The sequence below is a fragment of the Peromyscus californicus genome, unplaced genomic scaffold (assembly GCF_007827085.1).
Source record: "Peromyscus californicus insignis strain IS unplaced genomic scaffold, ASM782708v3 Scaffold_23__1_contigs__length_62951481, whole genome shotgun sequence".
NCBI classification, from domain to species: Eukaryota; Metazoa; Chordata; class Mammalia; order Rodentia; family Cricetidae; genus Peromyscus; species Peromyscus californicus.
In genome coordinates, this window is record NW_026294534.1 from 37,714,889 (window position 1) to 37,738,200 (window position 23,312).

Sequence of the window (23,312 nt, forward strand, 5' to 3'; positions counted from 1 at the left end):
CTTTCTGTTTCCAATAGTCTCTGCTCTAAAGACCTTTCCCTGAAGTCGGAGAGCAAGATGCTTTCTCAGGTGGGGCCTTGCATCAACTCAACAATTGTTAATAAAGTAATGAATGACCTTTTAAGCCATCGAACTGGTCCATCAGTAACCAGCTATGAATAATATTGTTGTGATTCTCAGAAACTAGATCCAGACAAAGTTACATTCCCGAGGGTGACTTTGCATAAGGCCCTGACCTTACTAAGTTGGATGAACTTGGTGGATTTCTTGCTTGCTAACCCAGCTGAGAATTCCTGGCATCAAACAGGAAGCTGGTGAAAAAAAGTTTTCACTGTTGGTTATGGGCCCAATGATTCATTAAGGCGTGATTTGAAAAGCTTTATCTTGAAAGGGACTTAGGAAGTAAAAGTCGTTCAGTTTGAACTGTATTTAGGGAGACCATGTCACAGGAATTGAAATTTGGAGTCAAAGAAAAGCTGACCTTGACTTCTCGGATCTGTCATGTACTAGCTGGCTGACCTTTGCTTGATTATGTCTTTTTAATTCTATCTAAAATGGGGGTCATAATTGCAGGGCACGTTCCTTACAGGGTTGGGAGACTTTCAGAGGGTGTGCTGGGAAAGTTGAATTTTACTGTTATTTTTCAGTCAGGTTACTCATTATCTGGCACCTGGAGGTGTGCTGTAGAAAGAGACATGATTGGCAGACACCCACAGGACTCCTCAGACGCTGGGCTTTCCCTGTTTCTATGGAGGGATTGCGGTTGAGAGTCAGGACTTTTCCAAAGAGCTTTCGCCAGTATGCGGATGGAGGAACCTGCTTCCTTCTCAAAAATCGCACAGCCCTATGAAGGAAGTCTGCTCTCAGAGATGATAATGTAACTGTGGAGACTGGGCGTCTAGTTCTTAGCCCAGAAGACAAAACCTTAGCTGTCTGTCCTAGCAGCCAGTGTTCAGGATCCACTGATAATTGAAATGGAGCTACTAGTCTGCATTTTCTCTCAAGTCATGTATATTAGGTGAAATCGAGGACAAAATTAACTCCTTTTAGGTGTATAATTCTACCTCTGAGTTACGCCCCCAGCCCTGGCAATTCTCCAAGTGTAGACAATGTGTTAGGTTGTGTAACTAGCAGCATAGTCAAGGTATAATATTTTCATCAACCCAAAACTTTCTTACCCCTACCTTCTCATACCAATATTGTCTGTTTTGTCTTTTTCACTGTGGAAAGTTTTAAAAAAAGCCAGAAATTTGCCAGAAAGCATTAATGTCATGTCCCATACTTGTGAGTTGTGAACTCCTCACAGACTCTGGCTTTAGTCACTGAGCCTGAATCCCTTCACTTATTACCGGTTCAGGAAAAGTCTATTGAGCCCTTTGCTGGTGCCAGCCATGAGCCTGGACCGTGATGGATGACAGGAAGTGTTGATGGCAGTTCTCAGCTCTCAGGGGATACTGTGCACGCAGGTAAAAGGTGACATAAAGACGCACGGGGTTAAGAAGCAGCAGAGGCAGGAAATCAAGATGTACTGCCAGGTCATACAGTTTGGGCGGAGCTCCAGCTACAGGGTATGAAAGGTGCAGGTGAGTCTGTGGGTCAGCCTCAGGAAGGGCTCTAGAAAATAGGGCCATCTGAGCAGTACCCAAACTCAGCTGCTGTCTCCCCGAGCCCTGCCTTATTGAAGTCCTTGGTTTTCCAGCTGTGGAAAAACAAAACAAAAAACAACAACAACAACAACAACAACAACAACAACAACAAAAACCCCTTGACTTCCTCCTTTGATCTCCCTCTGGATTTCATCCCCTTCTTTTTCCCTTACAGTCTTTCTCTGCCTTCCTCCCTAGATGGCTATATGCTGGCCTCCAGCCCTCCAGACTTCTCACAAACCTATTCCTCGTCTGTCGCCATAGCACCCTCTCTGCCAGGACCAGAGAGCAGTGTGTGTGCCAAGCAGGTGCTCCCCTAGTCTGGGTTGGTTGAATAACTAAGCTGGGCATTGTGAGGAAAAGAACAGAGAGAAAGGACTCCTGGGCAGAACAAAGGGACAGATGCAAAAGATACCTGAGCTGCGCCGTTGTTTACAGTCACAGCCAGCTTCCTGTCGCTGTGAGGAGTGACAGCACAAAGGAAGAAGGGGCTTTGGAGCATTGAAATTAAAGAGGCCTTGGCTGAAGTAAAGTTTCAATGGAAATGGCGTCTATTTCCTTTGCCCCTTCTGCTTCATGCATGTACTGTACATGGATGCGTGCATGTGCACGCACACACATACATACATACACACACACACACACACACACACACACACACACACACACACACACACACCTGCTTGTTTTTTTTTTCTGTTGGTTTTTTTTTTTTTTTTTTTTTTATCATCACCCAGCTATTTTGTAGGACTTTGAGTAGGGTAAAGCTTTGTCTTCTTGCCATTTTCTCTGTTTCCCTTTCATTGGCTTTGCTTGGGAGAAGAGGCAAAGGAAACCACAGAGAATGCAGTGTCAGCACCCGGAGTCTAGGGAACGGCTCAGCTGATGTCCTCACACTCAAAATGGGATGCTCCGAAGTAGGAAATAAGACCTTAGGTCTCTGCCTCCATGTGTGGCTTGTCTTTCTTCTCTTTAATTTTTTTTTTTGCTGCCAGAGAAACCCAGACAGTATCCAGATTCCCTCCCCTTCTGTGTGCTCTCTCATCACACCCAGGTCCCCTTTCCTAACCTCCCTTTATTAAAGATCCGATGAATTCTCAGCACCACTTTCCCTGAGTAGAAACCAGATAATACCCTCATTGTGCTCCTAAAGCAATTAAAACAGAGACTTGCTTAAAAATACATCAGCCAAGGGCTGGAGAGATGTTCTTCCAGAGGACCTCAGTTCAAGTCTCAGCCTCACTCTAGGAGGTTCACAACTCAGCCCCAGGGATCTGATACTTTCTTCTGGCATCTGCAGACACTCACACACATGCCACATGTGCATGTGCATGCACACATACACACACACACATACACGTGAACACACACGCACATAGCAAACACACGCACGTACAAATGCTCACACGTGTGCATGTGTGTCTGTGACAGGGTCTCACTATGTATCCCTGACTAGCCTGTAACTCACTCTATAGACCAGCTGGCCTAGAACTCAGAGATCTTCTTGTGTCTGCCTCTCAAGTGCTGGGATTAGAGGTGTGCACCACCATGCCCAGAAGATGTAAATGTTTTTTAAAAAAAATACTGGGGCTGGAGATATGGCTCAGTGGTTAAAAGTTTGTCCTGCTCTTGCAGAGGACCTGAGTTCAGTTCCCAGGACTCACAAATGCCTGTAATTCAAGCTCCAATGGAAACCAAAGCCTGTGGCCTCTGAGGGCTCTTACACTCACATGCACACATACACATTTAATAATAAAATATATCTTGAAAAGTGTGTTCAAAGTTATAAATAATTTGTCAGCTGAAGAGATACTTTGAGTGGCTAAAACCAGAGCTGTTGACAGTAGATAACTTTCAGAGAGACTGGAATGTGGCCTCTTCTGGTAAAAACAAAACATTTTGCCTTTGCAGAGGAATGAGAAAGGGAGAGGAACAGAGCACTGTGCAGAACCACACTGTGAGTTGTGGATAAGCCACTCTGCCTCTCGGTGACCAAGGTTCCTTCGTCTGTATCAGGTTACTGGTGCTTCAGTGTGATGATTGAAACATTAAAATAACTTCCAAGTACATAAGCACCATGTTGGTTATGGTAGCCTTGTGCTTTGAGGACCTTAGGAAAATGTGTTAGCACACTACTTTTTTCCCCTTTATTAATTGGAGCCAATTTTCAGGGACATTTAATCCAATTAGCTGCTGACACAGTATACAGTCAATTCCATTTGAAGTTAGAACATAGCATCAGAGACACTGCAGTTAAAGACATAGTGGACTCTCATTATTTACCTAGAAGAATAGTCAAAATAAAAATGGTAACACCACCCAAATCCTGGCAAGGATGAGGAGAAATTAGATCACTCTGACACTGCTGATGAGAATGTAAAATATGCGCCCGCCCCGGGAAACAGTTTGGCTGATTTTTGTGCAGCTAAACGTGGAATTTCCGTATGAGCCAGCAATTAGACGCTTGGAAGTTTATCCCAGAGAAATGGAAACATGTTTGTGGAAAACTTGAACACAAATGTTCACAGCAATCTTGTCTGTGCTAGGCAAAGACTGGTGTCAGCCCAAGCATCCTTCAATGGGTGGATAGCTAAACTGCTGGAATATGTTCTCCAATAGTTTACAGTAGTTGTACAGCAGGATGTGTACACCAGCAACAGAGAACTGACTGTGGGTACACGTAGCTTGGTGTCTTGCTGGGGAATTTTGCTAAGTGGAAAAAGTCAACCTCCATGGTTTGCAGTATGAATCTAATTTATTATTGTCCCCAAATAAAAATTTCAGTTTTAGTTTTTTGACCTTATTCTTTAATTATATATACATAAATATAACTCGATGATTCCATTTATTGTTGCTCATGTGCGTATGTTTCTAGGGGTGACCACTTGGTATTGGTAACCAGTTAGAGGAGAAGACTAGTCATTAATTACCTAGAGGTGAGGCCACGTGAGATGTCCCCCACGTCAGCTGGTATTGTCACGTTCAGTTCTTGTTTAGACAACTATATGGTGGAGATTTCATCGGTACATCTTCCTTGTCTTATCTAGAAGAAACTATCTCACAGTAGACTCCCTGGTCCTCTAGCTCTTACAGTCTCTCTGCCTTCTCTTCTGTGATGCCCCCTGAGCCTTAGCAGAGGGAGTGTGTTGTCGATGTATCAGTTGAGTCTGGGTAACCCACAGTCATTTGTTTCCTTCACGAAAAGAAAGATTTTAGCTTAAAATATATGGAAGCAATTTCAGAGTATTTAATCCATCTTCTCAGTGTTTGGGCAGTTAATGCTATTAACATTTGCTAGACTCAGGGCACCATGTCATTGTTCTGATATTTTGGACAGTCAGACACATTCAGATCAGGAAAGGTATGAGAAGAACTTCCCCTTTCCATTCAGCCGGAAATGGCACAGTGGGTAGATTTTTGTGTTTTTTCCTTCTTGTGAAGGTTTGACAATTCTGTCTGGACCACAGAATCCTGAAAATAAACACAGCACTGTCTTGCAGAGCAAGAGCAGAAAACAGTACCAGGTTGGGTTTAGAGAGTTAGGATATCTGGCCTGAGAGTCGTTTGGTCAAGATGCAGCCTGAGGTCTTGGCCATGATCAGGTTGAGTTTGAGACTCAATCCACTGTCACCAGGGTGTACCATTCGCAGGCCTTCGGGGGGATACATCTGGGCCAACTCATTGCAGGCTACTTCTCTGAGACATTAACTCAGAACTCAAGTTTGGTTTTCAGCTTCCTGGCTGGTGACGTGGGGAGGCCAGGAATTGAACCCTAGTTGGCAGCCTGCCTGAGCTGAGGAGAGTTTTCTGTTTGAGAGTGGGTAATCCTGAAGTCTAGAGACTCTGAGGGATGATGGTCTCCTGTCCTTTGAAGTTGTAGGACAATCCCATCTGGACAGCAGCATTGAAGATCAAGAGATTGTCACTAACCCGCCAGACATTTGCCAAGTTGTGGAAGTGACCACCGAGAGCGACGACCAGCCAGTCAGCATGAGCGAGCTCTACCCTCTACAGATTTCTCCTGTGTCTTCCTACGCAGGTAAGGGGAGCAGGAGGGTGACGTGGAGACTGAATAGGAAGCAGACCGCCACGTCTAGCATCGCCCCGTTTCACCCCACCACAAGACATCTCTGTTCTGTACTAGAAATTATCATTGTGGAATTATTCCTACTCTTACGTTCTTGACAACATCTTGGACACCTCTGTCAGGAGAGGTATTTATGGCATTCCTTTTCTTAACGGCCCATGATATGGTTCATTGAGGACTACAAATAACATTTCCTGGGGTAAGTGCTTCATAGTCATCATGAACATACAACAAATGATACAGTGACTGAGACCTGGCCAAGACTCAAAAAGGTCTGGCACGAAGGAGTTGAAATTCACTTGTAAGGTGCTTGCCTAAGTTAACAGACTTTGGGGTCAGAGTGGTTTGATGGCATCTAGATTTTATTAAGGTGGATAGGGCTTTAGAAATCATCTTTTCTAGAGTCTCTGTTTGTGGAAGTGAAAGAATTTTCTCAAGGTCCCCTGGCCAATAAGTGTCCTGGCCAGGAGTTGAACTCAGCCTTCAGCTTCGAGGTCATTGCTAGATCTAATCCATTTCACTAGCTTTACTTGCCCTGTCCATATATTTCCTCCCTTCCTCCCTCCCTCCCTCCCTCTCTCCCTCCCTCCCTCCCTCTCTCCCTCCCTCCCTCCCTCTCTCCCTCCCCTCCTTCCTTCCTTGTTATATAGTGCTCCTTGTAGCTGAACTGGGCAACTGAGGCCATTTCTACTCCTGGGGACTGATCCCATCGTTGCAGAAATTAGTCGAGGCAGAATTACAGGATTAGACACAGACTGAGAAAGTGAAGGCTCCTTCTGTCACCAGAATTACGTCATTTTACGCTGCCTTCCTGACCATCTCCATTTGAGCTTTTAGAACTCAATCACAACTAGGAAACCTTAATTCTGAGTCAGTGTTCTTGCTTGCAACTATTAAAAAACAAAACAAAACAAACAAACAAAAAAACCCCAGAGGCCCAGGCTTGGGAAAGGCCAGTCAGCTCTAGCAAAGGGATCACCCTCTCCCCAGGCCTGTTTGCATGCTTTGGAGGCCACACAGGGACAGCCCAGACTTGTGTGACAGAGTTCGTCCAAACATCAGTTGCTTGTAAATTGTCAGCAAATCAATTAACCTCATATTTCCCAGCTGCCAGCTTTCTTTTTGAATTTATGTTTTGTGGTGGTAAAATACATATCTCACGAACATGCCATTTGCTAAGTGTCCAGTTGAATGGCTTTGAGTGTGTTCGTGGTGTTACAACCTTCACTGCCCCCTACCTCCAGAAGTCTTTCATTTTCTAAAACTAAAATGATGCACCCATTAAATATGAACCCCTCTACCCGAATCTGGAGGACCAATAGTCTATTTTCTGTCTACTCCGTGGGCTCTTGTGAGCGGAATCTTGCAGTCTCTACCCTTTTGGGAGTGGCTTATTTTACTTAGCGTACATCATAACTTGCTTTTGTGTTAGGAGTGTGAAAAGAACGTGAGAAAGAAGGTTTGTGACAGGAATCCTATAACCGGCCAAACAATTGGCCATCAGTCATTCATTCATCAGACATAGTTTGAACTCTTACATGTGTCCGTCTCGTTTTGTCTTTGCCAGGGCCCAATAACTCTATTGTTTGTTGTGTGTTTATTGTTCTCTGGGGATTATGCTAAATGCTTATAAGGGTTTGTATTGATTGACTTGCTTAATTATCAAGGGACTAAATGTTATTTTCTCCTCTTCCAAAATGAGGACTCTAAGGCTAATGTAAGTCTAGGAATGAGAAACTAGTAACAGATATATCCATGTGTAGATGTTCTTAGACACTCACCAGGTTGCTACACAGGGTCACATAGTCTCATTCGATTGTCAAAGGACCAACCAGAGGAGGTAGACCAAAATCTTTATGCAGAAACAATGGTAGCATTAAGCACTACAGTATTTTATTTTGCTTATATTTGCAGAGCTAAGGCTGAAGTCTTGGCTTTCTTCTAAGTCACCCAGCTGCTGTAGTTGTTAAACAGGGTGTCGGGTGTGAGGGGTGGAGCCTTAAAGCAGATGGGTCTACCTGTTTGAGGTTTTCTTGGGGATTTTGAAAAGACCGTCTTGCTGTTCTGTCAGCAGTGGTATTTTGCCTTAGCAGAGGCATCCTGAGAACAGCTGATATGTGGAGAAAAATGAAAATTTCCTTCCCCATTCTGGGACACTTGCATAGATTTCAAAGGAAGGGTCTTAGCTCCGGGGCAGGACAGATACAGCATGGATTTCTGTGAGAGCCCAGCTTTTCAACCTGGTATTTGGTTCATTCCATTGTTTTCATTGTCAGAATTCTCCAGAATCTCACAGAGGGAAGCTTATTGGATAGAGCCAAAATGTTTTGCTGCTGGTCCTTTCTAGACTTGAAGACATGTTACAAAGTTCTCTATTACTGACCATGGCTAGATCAAGTCTTCCAGGGTTTCTCTGTGTAGCTTTCAGACCCTGTCTTGGAACTCTCTTTATAAACTAGGCTGACCTCGAACTCACAGAGATTCACCTGCCTCTGCCTCCCAAGTGCTGAGATAAAAGGTGTGTGCCACCACCACCCAGCCTCACCTTTTGATTTTATGTTCATCAGTAGCATAGGCTGTTTGCTTATTTTCATAATAGAGATCCTTTGTGCAGACTGCACATTCAAATTTCAACCACCTTCATTCTCCTGCCCAGGAACCTGCTATTTGGAGGTTGTTGTTGAATAGTTTTTTCCTCTAAAGATCACTGATATATCATCCTAGGAATGTCACAGAACCACATTCAGCTTTGCAGCTCTGTCTTCTACTGTATTATTTAATTGTCAAGCTAAGAAGGAGCTGAGGCAGTGTCTTTGGGTGGAAGGAAGTGTTTGCATTGGATACTTTAAGCTGATAGAAAATTCTACTTTGTTTGATAATATTTTCAGAGTGGGGAAAGTATGTTTCCAAACCCGGGCTAAGGAAGCACTAAGGCATAGTCATTTTTTGTTGTTTGTTTACATAGTTATTTTTGCAAGGCTTCAGGGCATGATAAAACAAGCACTCCACCACTGGCCTGTATGGCCAAGCCCTCACTGTATTTTGATGTGGCTGTATGCCACATCTCCGTAGGATTTGACTAGAGGGTTGGTTTAGTAAAAGGAAACCATGATGGTAACTCAGAAGAAAGGAGGCGGAAACCAGGTCTGCGTAGGAAGCAGAATCAGTTGGTTATATACTCAAGAGAGCAGAGGTTGTGCAGGTAGCCAAGCATCGTTCTCCCGGAAACCATACATATGTTGTGAATGAGGCAAAGGTGTTTTGGCATGGAGACTAAGATTCGGATTTGAGCTGCTGAGTGATTGGTTACATCTTCTAGTGAATGTAATTGAGGAAATTATATGGAAAGAAATCAATGCTAATCGTATTTTGTTGAATGAGAGCCTTCCAGAAAACATATCAGCTATCACATAATACAATAATGTGTTCCATAAAATATATCTTCTTCTCCTTCTCCGTGATGTTCTCGAGGTGGTTTGGCAATATGTGTCCTCCAGGCAGATGTTAAAACCTGGGCTGAAGTGTCATGATGCCAGAACTGGCACTCAGGAAGAGCCCTTGATGTCATCGGATCCGGGTCCAAATCACTTTCTTCCCTCTTAGCTGCTTGTAGGAAAACGGGCCAGAAAGGTGAAATCATTTCTTCATGTACCTGCTACTACTCTGTAAATATTTCAGCTTCTTCGGGCCATGCTTGCAAAGCAGCTTCAATCTTTTTTTTTTTTTTTTTCATTCCGTTTGTATTGGAAGTCAGTTTGAGAAGGATCCAAACTAATAAAAGGGGGAAGTGACATAATGCACATTGACGTTTTGGCAGTCACGTTGATCTGGAAGCTGCAGCTGCAGGGAACTCATTTGTCATGTAAGGAGTGAGTCTGGAAATGGCTCTGGTGGAGGAACACCAAGAGAGCAGGAATGAGGACTGGGAGCCAGATATTGAGTAATAGTTCTAAAAACCGCCATTCATCTAAAAGTAAACTTTGGGATCCTCAGACGGGAGCCCCAGGCACCTGCATCTCCTCGGCTGAAGACTCTCGAGGCTGCTTTCTCTGTAAGAATCAGAATTATAAACCAGAGTGTTAGTCCATCTCACAGTGCTTTAAACATGTGAGGTAGTCAACTTTAAGAGACCAAAAGACATCATGGCTCACGGTTTCAGAGATTTCAATTCATAGCTACTTGGCTCCATTGCTTTGGGCCAAGTAATAGAACAGAACGGCATGGCCAGAAGCACTCGGTGGAGCTAAGCTGCTCAGACCATGGTGGCTATGAAGGGAAAGAAAGACCAGAAGAAGCTGGGGGTCCCAATGTCCCCAAACTCACCTCCTAGAGTTTCCAGCCCATCTCGGCATCACCGTCATCTGGGGACCAGGTCTTCAACACTTGAACCTTTGGGAGACAGTTAAGATCCAAACCCTTATGCCCCGTTCCTGAAGTGGAGAGGCTCCCTCCATCACTACATTGTTTAGATATGAGTCTCTCCAGCCAGCATTTGTGTCAGCCGAAAAAAACAAGGGCAGAGGACGTGTGCCGTCTCGGAGCCACAACTTTATTCCTCTAGTTGCATGCTGGGTATTTACAGGAAATGAACATTCTCATCCCCTACCAGGACTGTTCAAAGTCTTACCAAGGAGTTTAGCCTGGCATCTAACTTCCAAACCCTCCAACAACTGTGGCGTGAGCTTGTGGGATCCTAGGACCTTGATGTAGACAGCTCCTTTCTCTGAACCCTCGGCCTCCCAGCGCATGCCTGGTGGCTTTGTGTGCTTGCTTTTCTTCGAAGGGAAAAGGCACAGACGGATTTATGGGGAGTCATGAGGAGGAGAGGGGGCTTGATGCACGTGGAAGGAAGCGAAACTTTGGCTTCAGAGCACAAACAAAGCTAAGCATGAAAATAGAAAGGGGACCTTGAAGTTGTGCCAGCAGGAAGGCAGTCTCCATGCTCTGTTTGCGACTCTGGGATCCGAAGTACAGTTTTGTTTTCTTTCCTCTGCTGACTCAGTCCGAGACTTGGCAGGTTTCTCAACATCTCCATTTCTCGTTTTTCTTCTTGGGAGTGGCAGTCCTGCCTCCCCTGGAGGCTGAGTTCATGTGACTTTTGTGTTTGGAGGGCAGTTTCCTTTTCTGGTCTTCGCTTTCTTCTGCCTGAAAACATTCCTTGTGCCTATTGTGGGATTGTCTCCGTAGCCCAGACCACTGTCAGCTAAGACCTAGGCTTCCTCACGGCATCTGTGCCCCCTGTATGGGGCTGTTTGGGGGCAGAACATTCCGAGTTGGAGGAGCAAAAGATCCGATTTTTGGTCAGTCTGTGACCATCTCCCAGGCCTGTCTGAAGTCCCTGGAGAACAGTGGCTGAGAGTCATGCAAAAAAGCATTCCTGGGTGAGACTTGTGGATCTCACATGCTGGCTGTCTGTCTAAGGAATGCACTGGGGTACAGTCTGTCCATTTGCTCTTTCACTTGATCCATGTGGGAAGACCAGTCTCTGGTCCGTGATCGGAATGATGCAGAGGGCTCTGGATGGCCTGGAGCCATTGGATCTTAACTCTGCTGTCGGGTAGGCAGGCATGCAGCTAGAAGCTAATCTCCCTCAGTAGTGGCAGGGTGGGTGAGGGTCGAAAGCTCTAGAGGACATATTGCCACATGATGGCAGCTGCTTTCTGACTTAGGATCGTTGTAAGATGAACAGACTGTATACAAAGGCTCTAGCCGAGCCTTGCTCTAGTTCTCTAAATGCCCAGCTCTTATCAGTCAAATAAATGATCCAGACAAAATGACCTATGAGCATCTGTATTAGATGCTCTACTCTCCATGCGTTAATTTTGCAGTGGTGGTGAACAGTGAAAAAACTGTTCGGTGTCATTTTTTAATTTTGAAAGCCTAACGTACGGATGATGTGTAATCAGCAGTTACTAAATTTTACTCTGCTGTGTCCAGCCCTATGTGTAAATTTAGTGGTGAACACCAATGATATTGCAGGCACTGTGTGTCAGCTCCGTGCTGGGCCAAACCCCCAAACACTCTCTCACTTACTCAGCATGGAATCCTCTTTGGAAAGTGGTGGGTAACTGTAGCTCACTGCGGTTAAGAACTTTTCTCTGTGTCTCACAGCCCGCAGGTCCAATCAGGGTTATAATGGACCGGCTATTGCCCTGTCGCAGTATGACCAGAAATGTCATGGCTTAACACAATACACAGTTACTATCTCACAGTCTCTGTGGGGTGGGAGTCCAGGTGTGGCTTAGCTGGATTCTTGGCAGCAGAGCCTTGCTAACCAGTCAGTCCTCAGGTGTTGGCTCATCTGGGCGACAACTGTTCAGCCACTGGCTCACACAGCATCGGGCAGAATTGAATTCCTTGCAAAGTGTTGAACAGAGAGATCCGCAGTTTCTCGCGAGCTTTTACCTAGAAGCCGCCCTTAGCTTAAATGTGCCATGTGGGCCTCCCAGACACAGCCAGCAAACAAAAGACGGGTTCAATCTTATTTGATGGCATGCTCTTGCTCATGTTTATGTCTTTACTGTGTTCTGTTGGTTAAAAGCAAGTCACAGTTTCTGCCCACACTGAAGGGGATGGGCCCAAAGGTGGTAAACTTCGAATGAAGGTCTTGGGGCATCTACAACATGGCTGCCATCTGCTAAAACCCCAGTAGAAGCTGGATCTCTATAAATCTAAGGGAGGCTACTAAAAACAGGAGGGGGCAAGGAGAGATTCAGGAAGACTTCTTGGAAAATTTCACTGTGTCGGGACTTCCTGTGACAACGGGGATGGACTAGAAGAAGATAGTGTGTGGCATTGTGGACAGAACTTCAGGGAGGAGAAGATCCCTCCAGCGCCGCTCCGAACCCCGGGAGGCAGAGGCTGTGGCAGCATAGCCTTGTAGAGCAAGCCCCTCCACTCAGCTCCAAAGCCCCGCTTCTCTTAGGGGAGCAAGCAGAGAATGGAAATTCACTCAGCTTGTCCCACTGGAAGTGTTTGACCCCACAAAGTGGAGGGAGAGGGTGTGTGTAGTTTCATATTTCTGAAGTGCTGGCATAGGTTTTCAAGATACTTCCTGAGCCTCCAAAATAGCTTGAGCAACAAGAATATTTCTGTTTTTCTTTCTCGACAGAAAGCGAAACTACCGACAGCGTGCCTAGTGATGAGGAGAACGCAGAGGTGAGCCGGCTTCCTGTTGCCTCTTGTTTTAAAGCGTGGGTTTTACTTTTGGATCCGTGTGTGTGTGTGTGTGTGTGTGTGTGTGTGTGTGTGTGTGTGTGTGTGTGATGTGAGAGAGAGACAGAGACAGACACAAGACAGTGAATGTACATAACCTTAAAATTTACCGTAGCTTTTTATTCTGAATTGTAAAATGTGGTGCTGAGCGCTGGGTGGGAAGAAAGGAATAAAAGGCGCCCCTCAGAAAGAGAGGTGAATTTGACATGGCTGGAAGAGAAAATGGAAGTCAAGGCCAGGAAATATTGATATTCTTCTGGCTGTAAACATCCTGCTTTGCCAACAGGAATAGAGTGGCCTGCCCAGCCCAAAGCAGTGGGCAGAAGTCAGCATCAGGAACAGCTAGCAAGATTATCTTCACACAGATCAGTCCCCTCCTTGAGTGGTCCTGCAGAGAGCCGGGTGTGTCCAGTCTCCGCTCCCTGCCAACCTGCTTCTAGCGTCTCCTCTGTAGGCCAGGCTCACACAATGGCAGGAAATGGCTTCAGTGTTGATGGGGAGGAAGGGGGGCTGGAGAAGAAGCTGATGTTTGGTTGAATTCCTACTATTCCAAGGTCAGGGATTCTGAGAAGACAGTAGGCATCCATGCTGGCGTATTTTATGATCTGGCTTCTCCAAAGACGTTACCTCCTTTTCTGCCTGGCAGCTGTGAGGCCAGTTGCAGTTCAGAGAATGTGGATCTCAGCCCTATCCACTTAAAAAGCAATCGAAGAGCGTTGGCTGACTGTTCCTAAGCTCTTTACTGTCCTCCTCTGAAAATTCGGGATAACTAATTAGGTTGGGCCATCCACTATGGCTGGAAACTATGCAGCCTGGACACAGGAACCAGAAGCCAAGCTGCCACCTTATTTTGTGTCTTTGCAGAAGAGTCTTGGCCAGATTACTGGGAGATAGCAAATGGGAATTATTTGAAAAGTAAGAGAAGCCATTGCATTGTATGTGGCATTCAATGGAAAGGAAAAGACGGTGTGTGTGTGTGTGTGTGTGTGTGTGTGTGTGTGTGTGTGTGACACACACATTATATATATACATATATATGTGTGTATATATGTATATATATACATATATGTGTGTGTATATATGTGTGTATATATATATATATATATATATATATATACACATATACATATATATATCCTGATTGTTTTCTCTGAAAGGGGAAACCACACTGGCGGAAGAGGAACATTGAAGGCAAACAGTACCTTAGCAACATGGGGACACGGAGCACCTACCTGCTGCCCAGCATGGCGACCTTTGTCACTTCCAGCAAGCCAGATCTGCAGGTCACCATCAAAGAAGAGAGCTGTCCAATGCCTTACAACAGCTCCTGGCCCCCGTTTACAGACCTCTCTCTCCCTGCCCCAGTGACCCCCACACCCAGCAGCAGCCGGCCGGACAGGGAGGCCCGGGCCAGCGTCATCAAGAAGACCTCTGATATCACCCAGGCCCGTGTCAAGAGCTGTTAAGCCTTTGACTCTCTCTGGTGGTTGTTGGGATTTCTTAGCTTTGTGTTGTTGTTTGTTTGTATTTTATTTTTCTCTCTGATACCTATCTTAGACAAATCTAAGGGAAAAAGCCTTGTCAATAGAATATTGATTGCTGTGTCCAACTCCAGGGCTGGGGCTTCTTTTTAAACTCAGGACTCCAGCCCCTTGGTAGATGCATATCTCTAGAACCTGCTGGATCTCCCAAGGCTACTCCCTCAAGTTCATGGACCAACAGCCACACGGGCAGTGGAGGTGCTGCGTTGCCTACGGTCAAGGCCAGCATGGTGGAGTGGATGCCTCAGAACGGACGAGAAAATGTGAACTAGCTGGAATTTTTTATTCTTGTGAATATGTACATAGGGCAGTACTAGCCACGTTGCAGTCTGCTTCTGCACCTTATCTTGAAGCACTTACAATAGGCCTTCTTGTGATCTTGCTCTTCTTCACAGCACACTCGGAGTCCCCTCTGTGCCCATTACCCCACAGCCCACCCCTCACCAGCCCATCCAATCCCAGCCCACTAACCAACCCATCCAATCCCAGCCCACTAACCAACCCCCAACCCATCCAATCCCAGCCCACTACCCATCTTCTCCCTCCCCAACCCATCCAGTCCCAGCCCACTATCCACCCTTCCCTCCCCAACCCATCCAGTCCCAGCCCACCTGGTTCTTTTTCTCCTTTTCTCTCCTAAAGGTAATGTTCCACATATTGGAGGAGGAGGAGGAGGAGGAGGGGAAGAAGAAAATTAGTTTCTCCACAGCTGTCCCATTTTAAGACTGCTTGAAAAAAAATCTTTCTAATCTGCTATGCTTGAACGCCACGCGGTACAAAGGAAAACTGTCATGGAAATATTATGCAAATTCCCAGATTTGAAGACGAAAATACTCTAATTCTAACCAGAGCAAGCTTTTTTATTTTTTATACAGGGGAATATTTTATTCAAGGTAAAATTCTAAATAAAATATAATTGTTTTTTATCTTTTCTACAGCAAATTTATAATTTTAAGATTCCTTTTCTTGTTTATCAGCAGTTGTTATTACATCCTTGTGGCACATTTTTTTTTTAATTTTGTAAAGGTGAAAAAAAAACTTTTATGAGCTCATGTAGCAATGAAATTATCCTGTGGATTGATAATAAATGAATATGATATATAGTTACAATTTTTAATGGGTATCACTCCTGGCTTTATCTGTGTCTGTTTAGAGTGCAATCATGGATCAGGGCTGACAAAAGATTTATTCTTGGAGACCAACAAGCTTTCCTTTGCTGACCATGAGAAACTTAGGACGTTCCTATGGTGAGGCTGCGAATACTTTCCTCTTCCAAATGCGCACTGCACCGAACCCCTGTTGGAATGTCCCACACGTGTTGCCGATCACAGCTGTGCCCAGAAAGGGCGTTTATCACAACTGCACATGGTAGCAGTGGAGACCTGAAATGGAGGCCCTCTGCTCAGGTGACCCATGCAGCACAAGACCAGGATGCTGGCGCCCAACCCTGGAGGATTTCTGGAGGAGTCTATTCCCTAGTCCACAGCTCTCTGCTGTGAGCAGATTCCTCTCATGTCAGTGGTTTTCTGTCCTTATCCATAGACTTAGACATATAACTCAAGTTTGTGTTGTGTTACATATCTGGGCACAGATTAAACACTTAGAAATGAGAAATAGATGTTGTGTTCTACCTTCTGTTCCTCTATCTTCTAAGACCTGGGCTCTTTACATGAAGGCCCTGCTCTTAAAATGTAGGACTTCGAGAACACTGGTCTCTATCACCTACTTGGAATTTGTTTTCTCTCCTTTTGAATTATCCTTATTGCCTTCACATACACGCCTTGGTATTTCAAGGTACAGCCCCGACCTTGAGAAGGTCACCTCCCTTACCGCCCAAGCTTCCTCAGAATACTAAAACTTAGCTGCCTCCCTACCACCTTTAGGGGTTATGAAAAGATTGCTAAGTTAATGTTTGAAAGGTCCTTTCAATTTATGAAAGGACAAAGGGCTCTTTTTAGGTCTATCTCTATGTGTGGCTGCAGATACAACCAGTGGCCATAAAATTATCCTCCCTGAACACAAATCGCCGGAAACACGTTACTGTTGGGTGAGTTTGAAATGTCTCACACAGGTGGCCCGTTGTTTCTTTTCAGAGCACCATTGTAAGGAGTGTTTATTTTCATTCCTTAGGAGTCATACGGTCCTCAGAATATGAGCCCTCCCCTTTGGTAATTTATATTTTAAAATCTCATTAATCACCCTGTTTTTGTTTTGTTTGCAAAACAACAAAAACCCAGTAATAGAAGTTGGCCTTGGCTCACATGGTGATCGGTGGGTCTAGGATAGCGCTGACCTTCTGTCTGCTCTCCCTTCTGTACCATCATCTCCCTGTAGGTCTCAAACGCCATGCCACTGCCTTATTCCATTACTGTGGCAGGAACTAGACAAGGCAGCCAAAGTCAGGATCCAGAGATAATGCCGTTTAGGTGCCCAAGATAATATTCTATTGCCAATGAGACCACAAAAACAGAACGATACTTAAAATATCCCTCCAGACGACTGTTATTTCTAAGTCACACTTGCCTGTAGTAAAGGGAAACGTGAGTTACAAAATGCCTGGGACAGACAAACAAGCCAGATGGACAGCTCAGGAACAGGCGGCCCAGACCTTGTTGTTGTCACTCAGAGGAAGGGCTGGGGACACGTGATTTATTTAGTTGGCCTCTGTGTGTGCTGATATGGTTTTTATGATGGGGCTGGCTGTGGGTGTGTTTAAGTAGCAATGTAACCGCCTTTCAGACAATAGATTCCATTCTCCGGAGGTCACACCCATGACAAAGTTCCTTATACATCTGTGATCTGAGAATTCATTAACACAGTAAGGTAGGGCTCACCAAGCACCTTGATGTGACTGGCTTTCACAGAGCTGTTTGGGTGCCTTTAATAAGTCTGTCTTCAATTATAGCCTTCATTCCCTATTTAGAGGCCGAAGGCAGTGTTTTGTCTATTTGAATTTATTAGGTATACGTGGCGAAGAAGTACAAATCCTTTGGACACCTAAGCCCTAAAACAATCCTTTTTTTTTTTTTTGTTGGTGCTCCCAATGCAAAGGGTACTATCATGTAACCCGCTCCTGAGGTAAAAATTTTAGGAATGAGGAAGATCAATGATTTGGTTTCAGGATTCTGAGTTTTCAAGTTGACGCTTTTCAAAGTATTTTTCCACGTGAATGAAAAAAGTAAGTGTTAAGCCCCAGATGGCCTCTTACCCCTACATCTGAGAGGTGGAACATTAGCCCTTCCATTGGCTAGAGGCTGTCCTTTGAGTGTTGAATTCATTAGGCTTGAAAAGCCCCTTGTCATTTTAGCTTTGGACAAACAGGTCCAGATGAAGGGAGGAAATCAAAACCCAAGACTTCTGCCAAATTTTTCCTGACGACAGACAAAAAACTAGGAAATGGCTGGCAAACAGATAGATGGGTCTCCGGCATGCCGGGGTAGAATATCCAAGGATGCCTTTACGAGTTTGGGCTTTGGAAAGAGTATGGGGGCAGAAGCTGGTTTTAACTAGTTCTATGCAGCCATTTTATCCTGAAACTCCACCTCTTGGTATAACCTAAGGCCAGGATGAATGATCAGAGCCACAGGGATGGGAACCTTACCTGCCAGGGAGCCAGGAGAATGTCACCCCCACTGTGTCCCTGCTGCAGTGGACTCCTCCTCAGGGGTGTCATAGTGTTTTTCTATCTCTCACGAGAGACTGAAAGCCTCTTGAGGTGGTGTCTCCACCACATTCCCATTCTCATAAGTGGCACGAGGAAGATATCTATAGATCATCACTGCAGCATCTCCTATACCATACCCCACCATTCCTAATGTTAAAAGGATAGTGTCGGTCCCCAGCTGTGCCCCTCAGCAATGACTTGGATACCAGCTGCAGACCTGGAAAAGGATCTTGCCATGGTTGTGTAGAGCTCTGGGTGGGAAGATATCAAAAAAGTATGTATCGTGGTAGGGAGGGTTTCTTCCTGAAGCTGACTGGCTTCTGTGCCCCTGCCAACCCTAATGGACACAGAAATAATTCTCTCCAGTGGCTTGGGCATTGCTGGTCCTGCTGTGATCATAAATGAGGGTTCTAAAGAGATCTGCTTCTGTGGCCATTCTAACAACAGGTGCCGAGGCACTGTCTGAAAATAGAGACTGGGAGGAAGGAAGTGGTCAGGCCTGAGAGCTGGTTTTAGCAAAAATGTGAAGTCTGTCCAAGAACTTGGTCATGCTGTGCAAGGATCAGGAGGGGGACCATTTCAGAGGTTACATAGTCTGGGGGTGCAGCTCAGTGATAGAGTGCTTCTCTGACATATGAAGGACCCTGTGCAAGCCCCAGCCTCTTGAAAACCAATAAGTAAACAAATGAGTAAAAAAAAAAAAAAGGTTAAGAATTTCTGTAGTCCGGCAAGACCGCATTCTAGGATCCGTTGGCATGTTTCTTTGGACAGAAAAGCAGAGCATGTGTCCCGAGCCTCTAAGTAAGGATTGGTCACTTTTTCCATATCTACTCTGTAACCATGTTCATAACAGATTGCTGGCTCTGTGGGAAATATGGTGCTGGGTTCTACGAGTGCTCTCAGTTTAAGTCCTTGTACTCACCCCTGAAGAGTCACCGCTGTCCCACTCACTGGTCACACCCAGTGGGTTTGAGTGACACAACCTTTCGTGCAGGTCCAGAAAAAAAAAGTCTGCATCACTAATATCTCTAAATTCCAGTTTTGCTGAGAAGAATATGTTAAAATTGGAACCCCTAACGTGCATCCACACAAACTATCAGAGGGAAAAGACTCCAGATATCTTCCATCTGATTAAAGCTTGGGTCATCTATCTGGGATTGCTCCTGTTGCCCCCGGATCCCCCTATAGCATTCAAAGGCAATTTAAATCCACACATTGTACTGGGGATGTGCCTGAAGTTTCCGGACAATGTAAACAGCTAGTTAAGAGTGATTCCTATGGTTAATGATGAGCCAGGCTTTATCCACTCTGAGCATTAACACTGACAGATAGTCTCTATAGAGCATGCTGTTCTGTCTGCCAGCAATTCCCCTCCAGGGCTGTAAATCCAGTGCTTATCTTCATCTGCAGCATCCTTGCTCTGGGAAGCCCGTACATCATGTTTTTAATGTGACTGTGAAATGCAGAAAGGGGGTTCACAGTCCTGGATCCACAACATTCAGCCTACAGGGAAATTAGAATTTTAGGGGGAAGTGCAAAATACAGCCAAAAGCTAGTGCTCAAATTCTAGCTAGTGACTTTAGGGGTCACATGGCAACCAGGCTATGAGAGGGAAGGAAGCTGCTGGGTGGTTTAGCATGTTTTTAAGTTTCTATTTGCAGGACAGATTTTAAGTGGTGTAATTCTAAGTGATTTTCTTTTAGCAGCTCATGGCTTTAATTTGGTAACTAATGATCTTGTTCTCCCCAGAACTGAGAGGTTCTGTAGGATGGGGAATTCTCACTGCTGAAATTGGGACTGTCTCAGTTACAACCACAGGTTTTAGTTGCCCTGAATATAATGATGAAATCAGAGGACACATGTGTTATGCTCTTCTGAGGATGTTAAAAAATATTTAAGCTTCACAAGAAGGTGTTATTGGACATACATTGTTGATGAGTCTATTACTAATTCATTCATTTAGGTGTAGTGTGTTTATGAAAAGTCATAGACTTCATTCATTCAACACTATCAGTTCCCAGTATGTGTTGGTCTTATGTGTGAAAGCCACACGGAAGTGAATGGAACTTCTTCTAAGACAGCATGCATTCCAGTGGTGAGTGGGTGGGAGCTATTCAACCAATGAATAGTAATCTTTGGGTGACAATAAAGGCCGTGGAGGAAAATAAAATGGGGCAAGAGAGGCGCGCGGGGGGGGGGGGGGGGGGGGGGCAGTGCAGACACTCAAGGCTATCGTGGTGGTGTTTACAGGATCAGTGGCAGGGCTGGCAGTTGCAAAGCTCAGCAGTTAGGGGAAAAGAAGGAAAATGGTTTGTATCAGCAGTGTTCTGTTGCAGGAAGCTCAAACCACAGTAGCTATTTTAAGCACAAAGGCATTGACCAGAGAGAAGCAGGTGCTTGTGTGGGCAAACTGGACAAGCCTCTGAAGGGTTGGTTCCACCTCCATCACCACTGTGGAGGTGGGATGCTAGGAAACATCAACTCTGTGAATGGATTGCATTAGCTTCAATCTCATCAGAGAGTTCCATCTTGTCTCAGCCCACCTCAACTATCCCTTGATACTCATGACTTTAGTAACGGAACCCCGAGCCACTGCGTCAGAAAGTCCCAAGGCTCCCCGTCGTGTATGGGACTGGTTACAGCTGGGTCAGGAAAATGACCTCGGCCTCACTGCTGACTTCCCGTTCTTGCACAGGTTGAGCCTAATTTTGCAGTGAGGGTCTCAGTTGTAAGACTGAGAAATGGGCCTCACTGCTGACTTCCCGTTCTTGCACAGGTTGAGCCTAATTTTGCAGTGAGGGTCTCAGTTGTAAGACTGAGAAATGGGGTTGCAGGTTTCCAGCCATAGCAGCAGAGAAGGGGCAGGTAAGAATGGATGCTCCAGGCTGCTCAGGACCTCTTGACCACCTCAGGAGAGCATGGCAAGAATGCTAAAGGCAACGAGAACAGCCGGAGGGAGGTCGCTTCATCCTGCACACTTCAGCAAATGTGGAAAGGCAACTAGACACAGTGGCCGGAACAAGGCTTTTGGTTTGACTAGCCTTTTTTTAAATTTAATCTTTAAGACATTTTCATTATTGTATGTGTAAAGGTGCTTTGCCTGAATGTATATCTGTGCACCATGTGTGTGCCCTCAGAAGCAAAGAGAGGCCATGGGATCCCCTGAAACTGGAGTTACAGACAGTTGTAAGCAATCACATGGGTGCTGGGAATTGAACCCATGTGCCCTGGAAGAACAGTCAGTGCTCTAACTTCTGGGTAATCCCTCCATCCTTGATGATGTTTGCCTGTTCTTAAGACAAGCTCCCACTGTGTAGCCCAGGATGGATTCATACTTGCTGTATTTGCTGAGCTGCTGGGGCTAACCTCGAACTCACAATCCTGCCTCTGCATCTAAATGCTGGTATGTGCTACAGATCTCAAGTGCAGGGCACATTTTTGAAGTCAGATCAGTCTGTTTTCAATTCTTACTTGTTAATGGCTTTAGGCAACTGTCTTGACATTTTGAAAGAATGTTTTTTTTTTTTTTTCTGGAAACGGGGTTGTTAACACCTTACTTGTAAGGTTGTTATATAATTAAACATGATAATGCTAGTTATATAGGGAACATAGTGTAGACACTCGCTTGCAGCCTCTACAGTACCTGTGTATAAGATAGCTGTGAGCTGTGGTTTGGAGGACTGGTATCAAATTATTCATAGTTTCCTGGACTCATATGAATTCAAGAGTTTATCAGTGAGGAACTCAGATCTCAAACATGTGACTGCAATGCACACACACACACACACACACACACACACACACACACACACACACACAGTGGTAGTTTGAATGAAAATGGCCCCCAACCTATGGGAGTAGCACTATTATGAAGTGTGGCCTTATTGGAGGAAGTATGTCACTAGGGGTGGGCTTTGAGGTGTCAGAAGTTCAAGCCAGGCCTAATGGCTCACTGTCTCTTCCAGCTGTCTGCTGATCTGGATGTAGAACTCTTAGCTACTCTCCAGCACCATGTCTGCCTGCATGCTGCCATGCTTCCCACCATGAAAATAATTGACTGAACCTAAAATGTAAGCTAGCCTCAATTAAATGTTTTCCTTTAAAAGAGTTGGCATGGTCATGGTGTCTCTTCACAGCAATAAATCTCTAAGACATATATGTATGTATGTGTGTGTGTGTGTGTGTGTGTATATATATATAATTTATTATATAATCTCATCCCCCAGCCTCATGTCTTGGACTTTATTGAAAGAGCCTAATTTCACTATGGAACTGGCATAAAACGATCAAAGAGTAAATTCCTCTCTGGTAAACACTGAAGAGATAAAAATGTTATGGTAGTTTCAATTTTATACAAATAGATTCAAACAACATTTGAAACATCTTATAAAACCACTAGGTGGGCTCACACTAAGTTGTGATGTTTGGCATATTGTAATTTGCTTCATTCTTGGGTCATCAATATAATTTCAATTGAGGGTAAGTTTCTGCTATCATTCTCACTAGATTTGTGGATGTGGGATACTTTGACTCAGTAATTTTGAAAGTAGAGATATTTTAACACATTCTTTAAAGCAGAGCAATGAATTGCTGGGCCTTTTTGCTTTCTTGTTATCTCCTCATTTCTAAAAATCTTATTCGAGCTCATGCATGGGTGCATGGGATAATCAACTTCATGTGGATGTTTTTTTTCTTAACTAAGGTTTATTTTATTTTAATTGTGTGTGTGTGTGTGTGTGTGTGTGTGTGTGTGTGTGTGTGTGTGTGTGTGTGTGTGTGTTTAGGGTATGTGCATGTGAGTGCAGGTGTCTGTGGAGGTCAGAAGAGGGTATGTGGTCCCCTGGAGCTAGAATTACAGGCAATTGTGAACCTCCTTATATGAGAGCTTGGAACCACACTGAGGGTCTTTATGATGTCAGTGTGTTCTCTTAACTGCTGAGCCATTTCTTCAGCCTAGGGCAGCTGATTTTTGAGAATCTAAACATATGCCAGGTGTGAGGCTAGGGCACATCTGTCTATGACCTCTGCTTAGATGAACTGATTGACATAAGATGCCATGGAGCTTCACGGGAAAGGATCTGTCCCCGTGTGTTAGGGAATGGATTCCTGTGAAAGAATGTACTCTGGGGTTGAGAACAGCTGGAGGCAGCTGTTCTCTG

General features: G+C 44.9%; 1 protein-coding gene across 6 annotated transcripts in view; it reads left to right on the top strand.

Annotated features, from left to right (window-relative positions):
* The window catches only part of Irf2 (interferon regulatory factor 2), a 109,310-nt gene extending 93,203 nt beyond the window's left edge, over positions 1–16,107 (top strand). For 5 of the 6 annotated variants that reach the window (XM_052752247.1, XM_052752250.1, XM_052752248.1 and 2 more), the window contains exons 7-9: positions 5,521–5,685; positions 12,845–12,891; positions 14,106–15,606. In XM_052752247.1, coding sequence (XP_052608207.1) covers positions 5,521–5,685; positions 12,845–12,891; positions 14,106–14,414 — 521 coding nt within the window. In that variant the 3' untranslated portion in view covers positions 14,415–15,606. Of the gene's footprint in view, positions 1–5,520; positions 5,686–12,844; positions 12,892–14,105; positions 15,607–15,642 lie in introns of those variants that run through there. The other variant, XR_008221444.1, reaches the window with a different exon arrangement.
* The last annotated feature ends 7,205 nt before the right edge of the window (positions 16,108–23,312 follow it).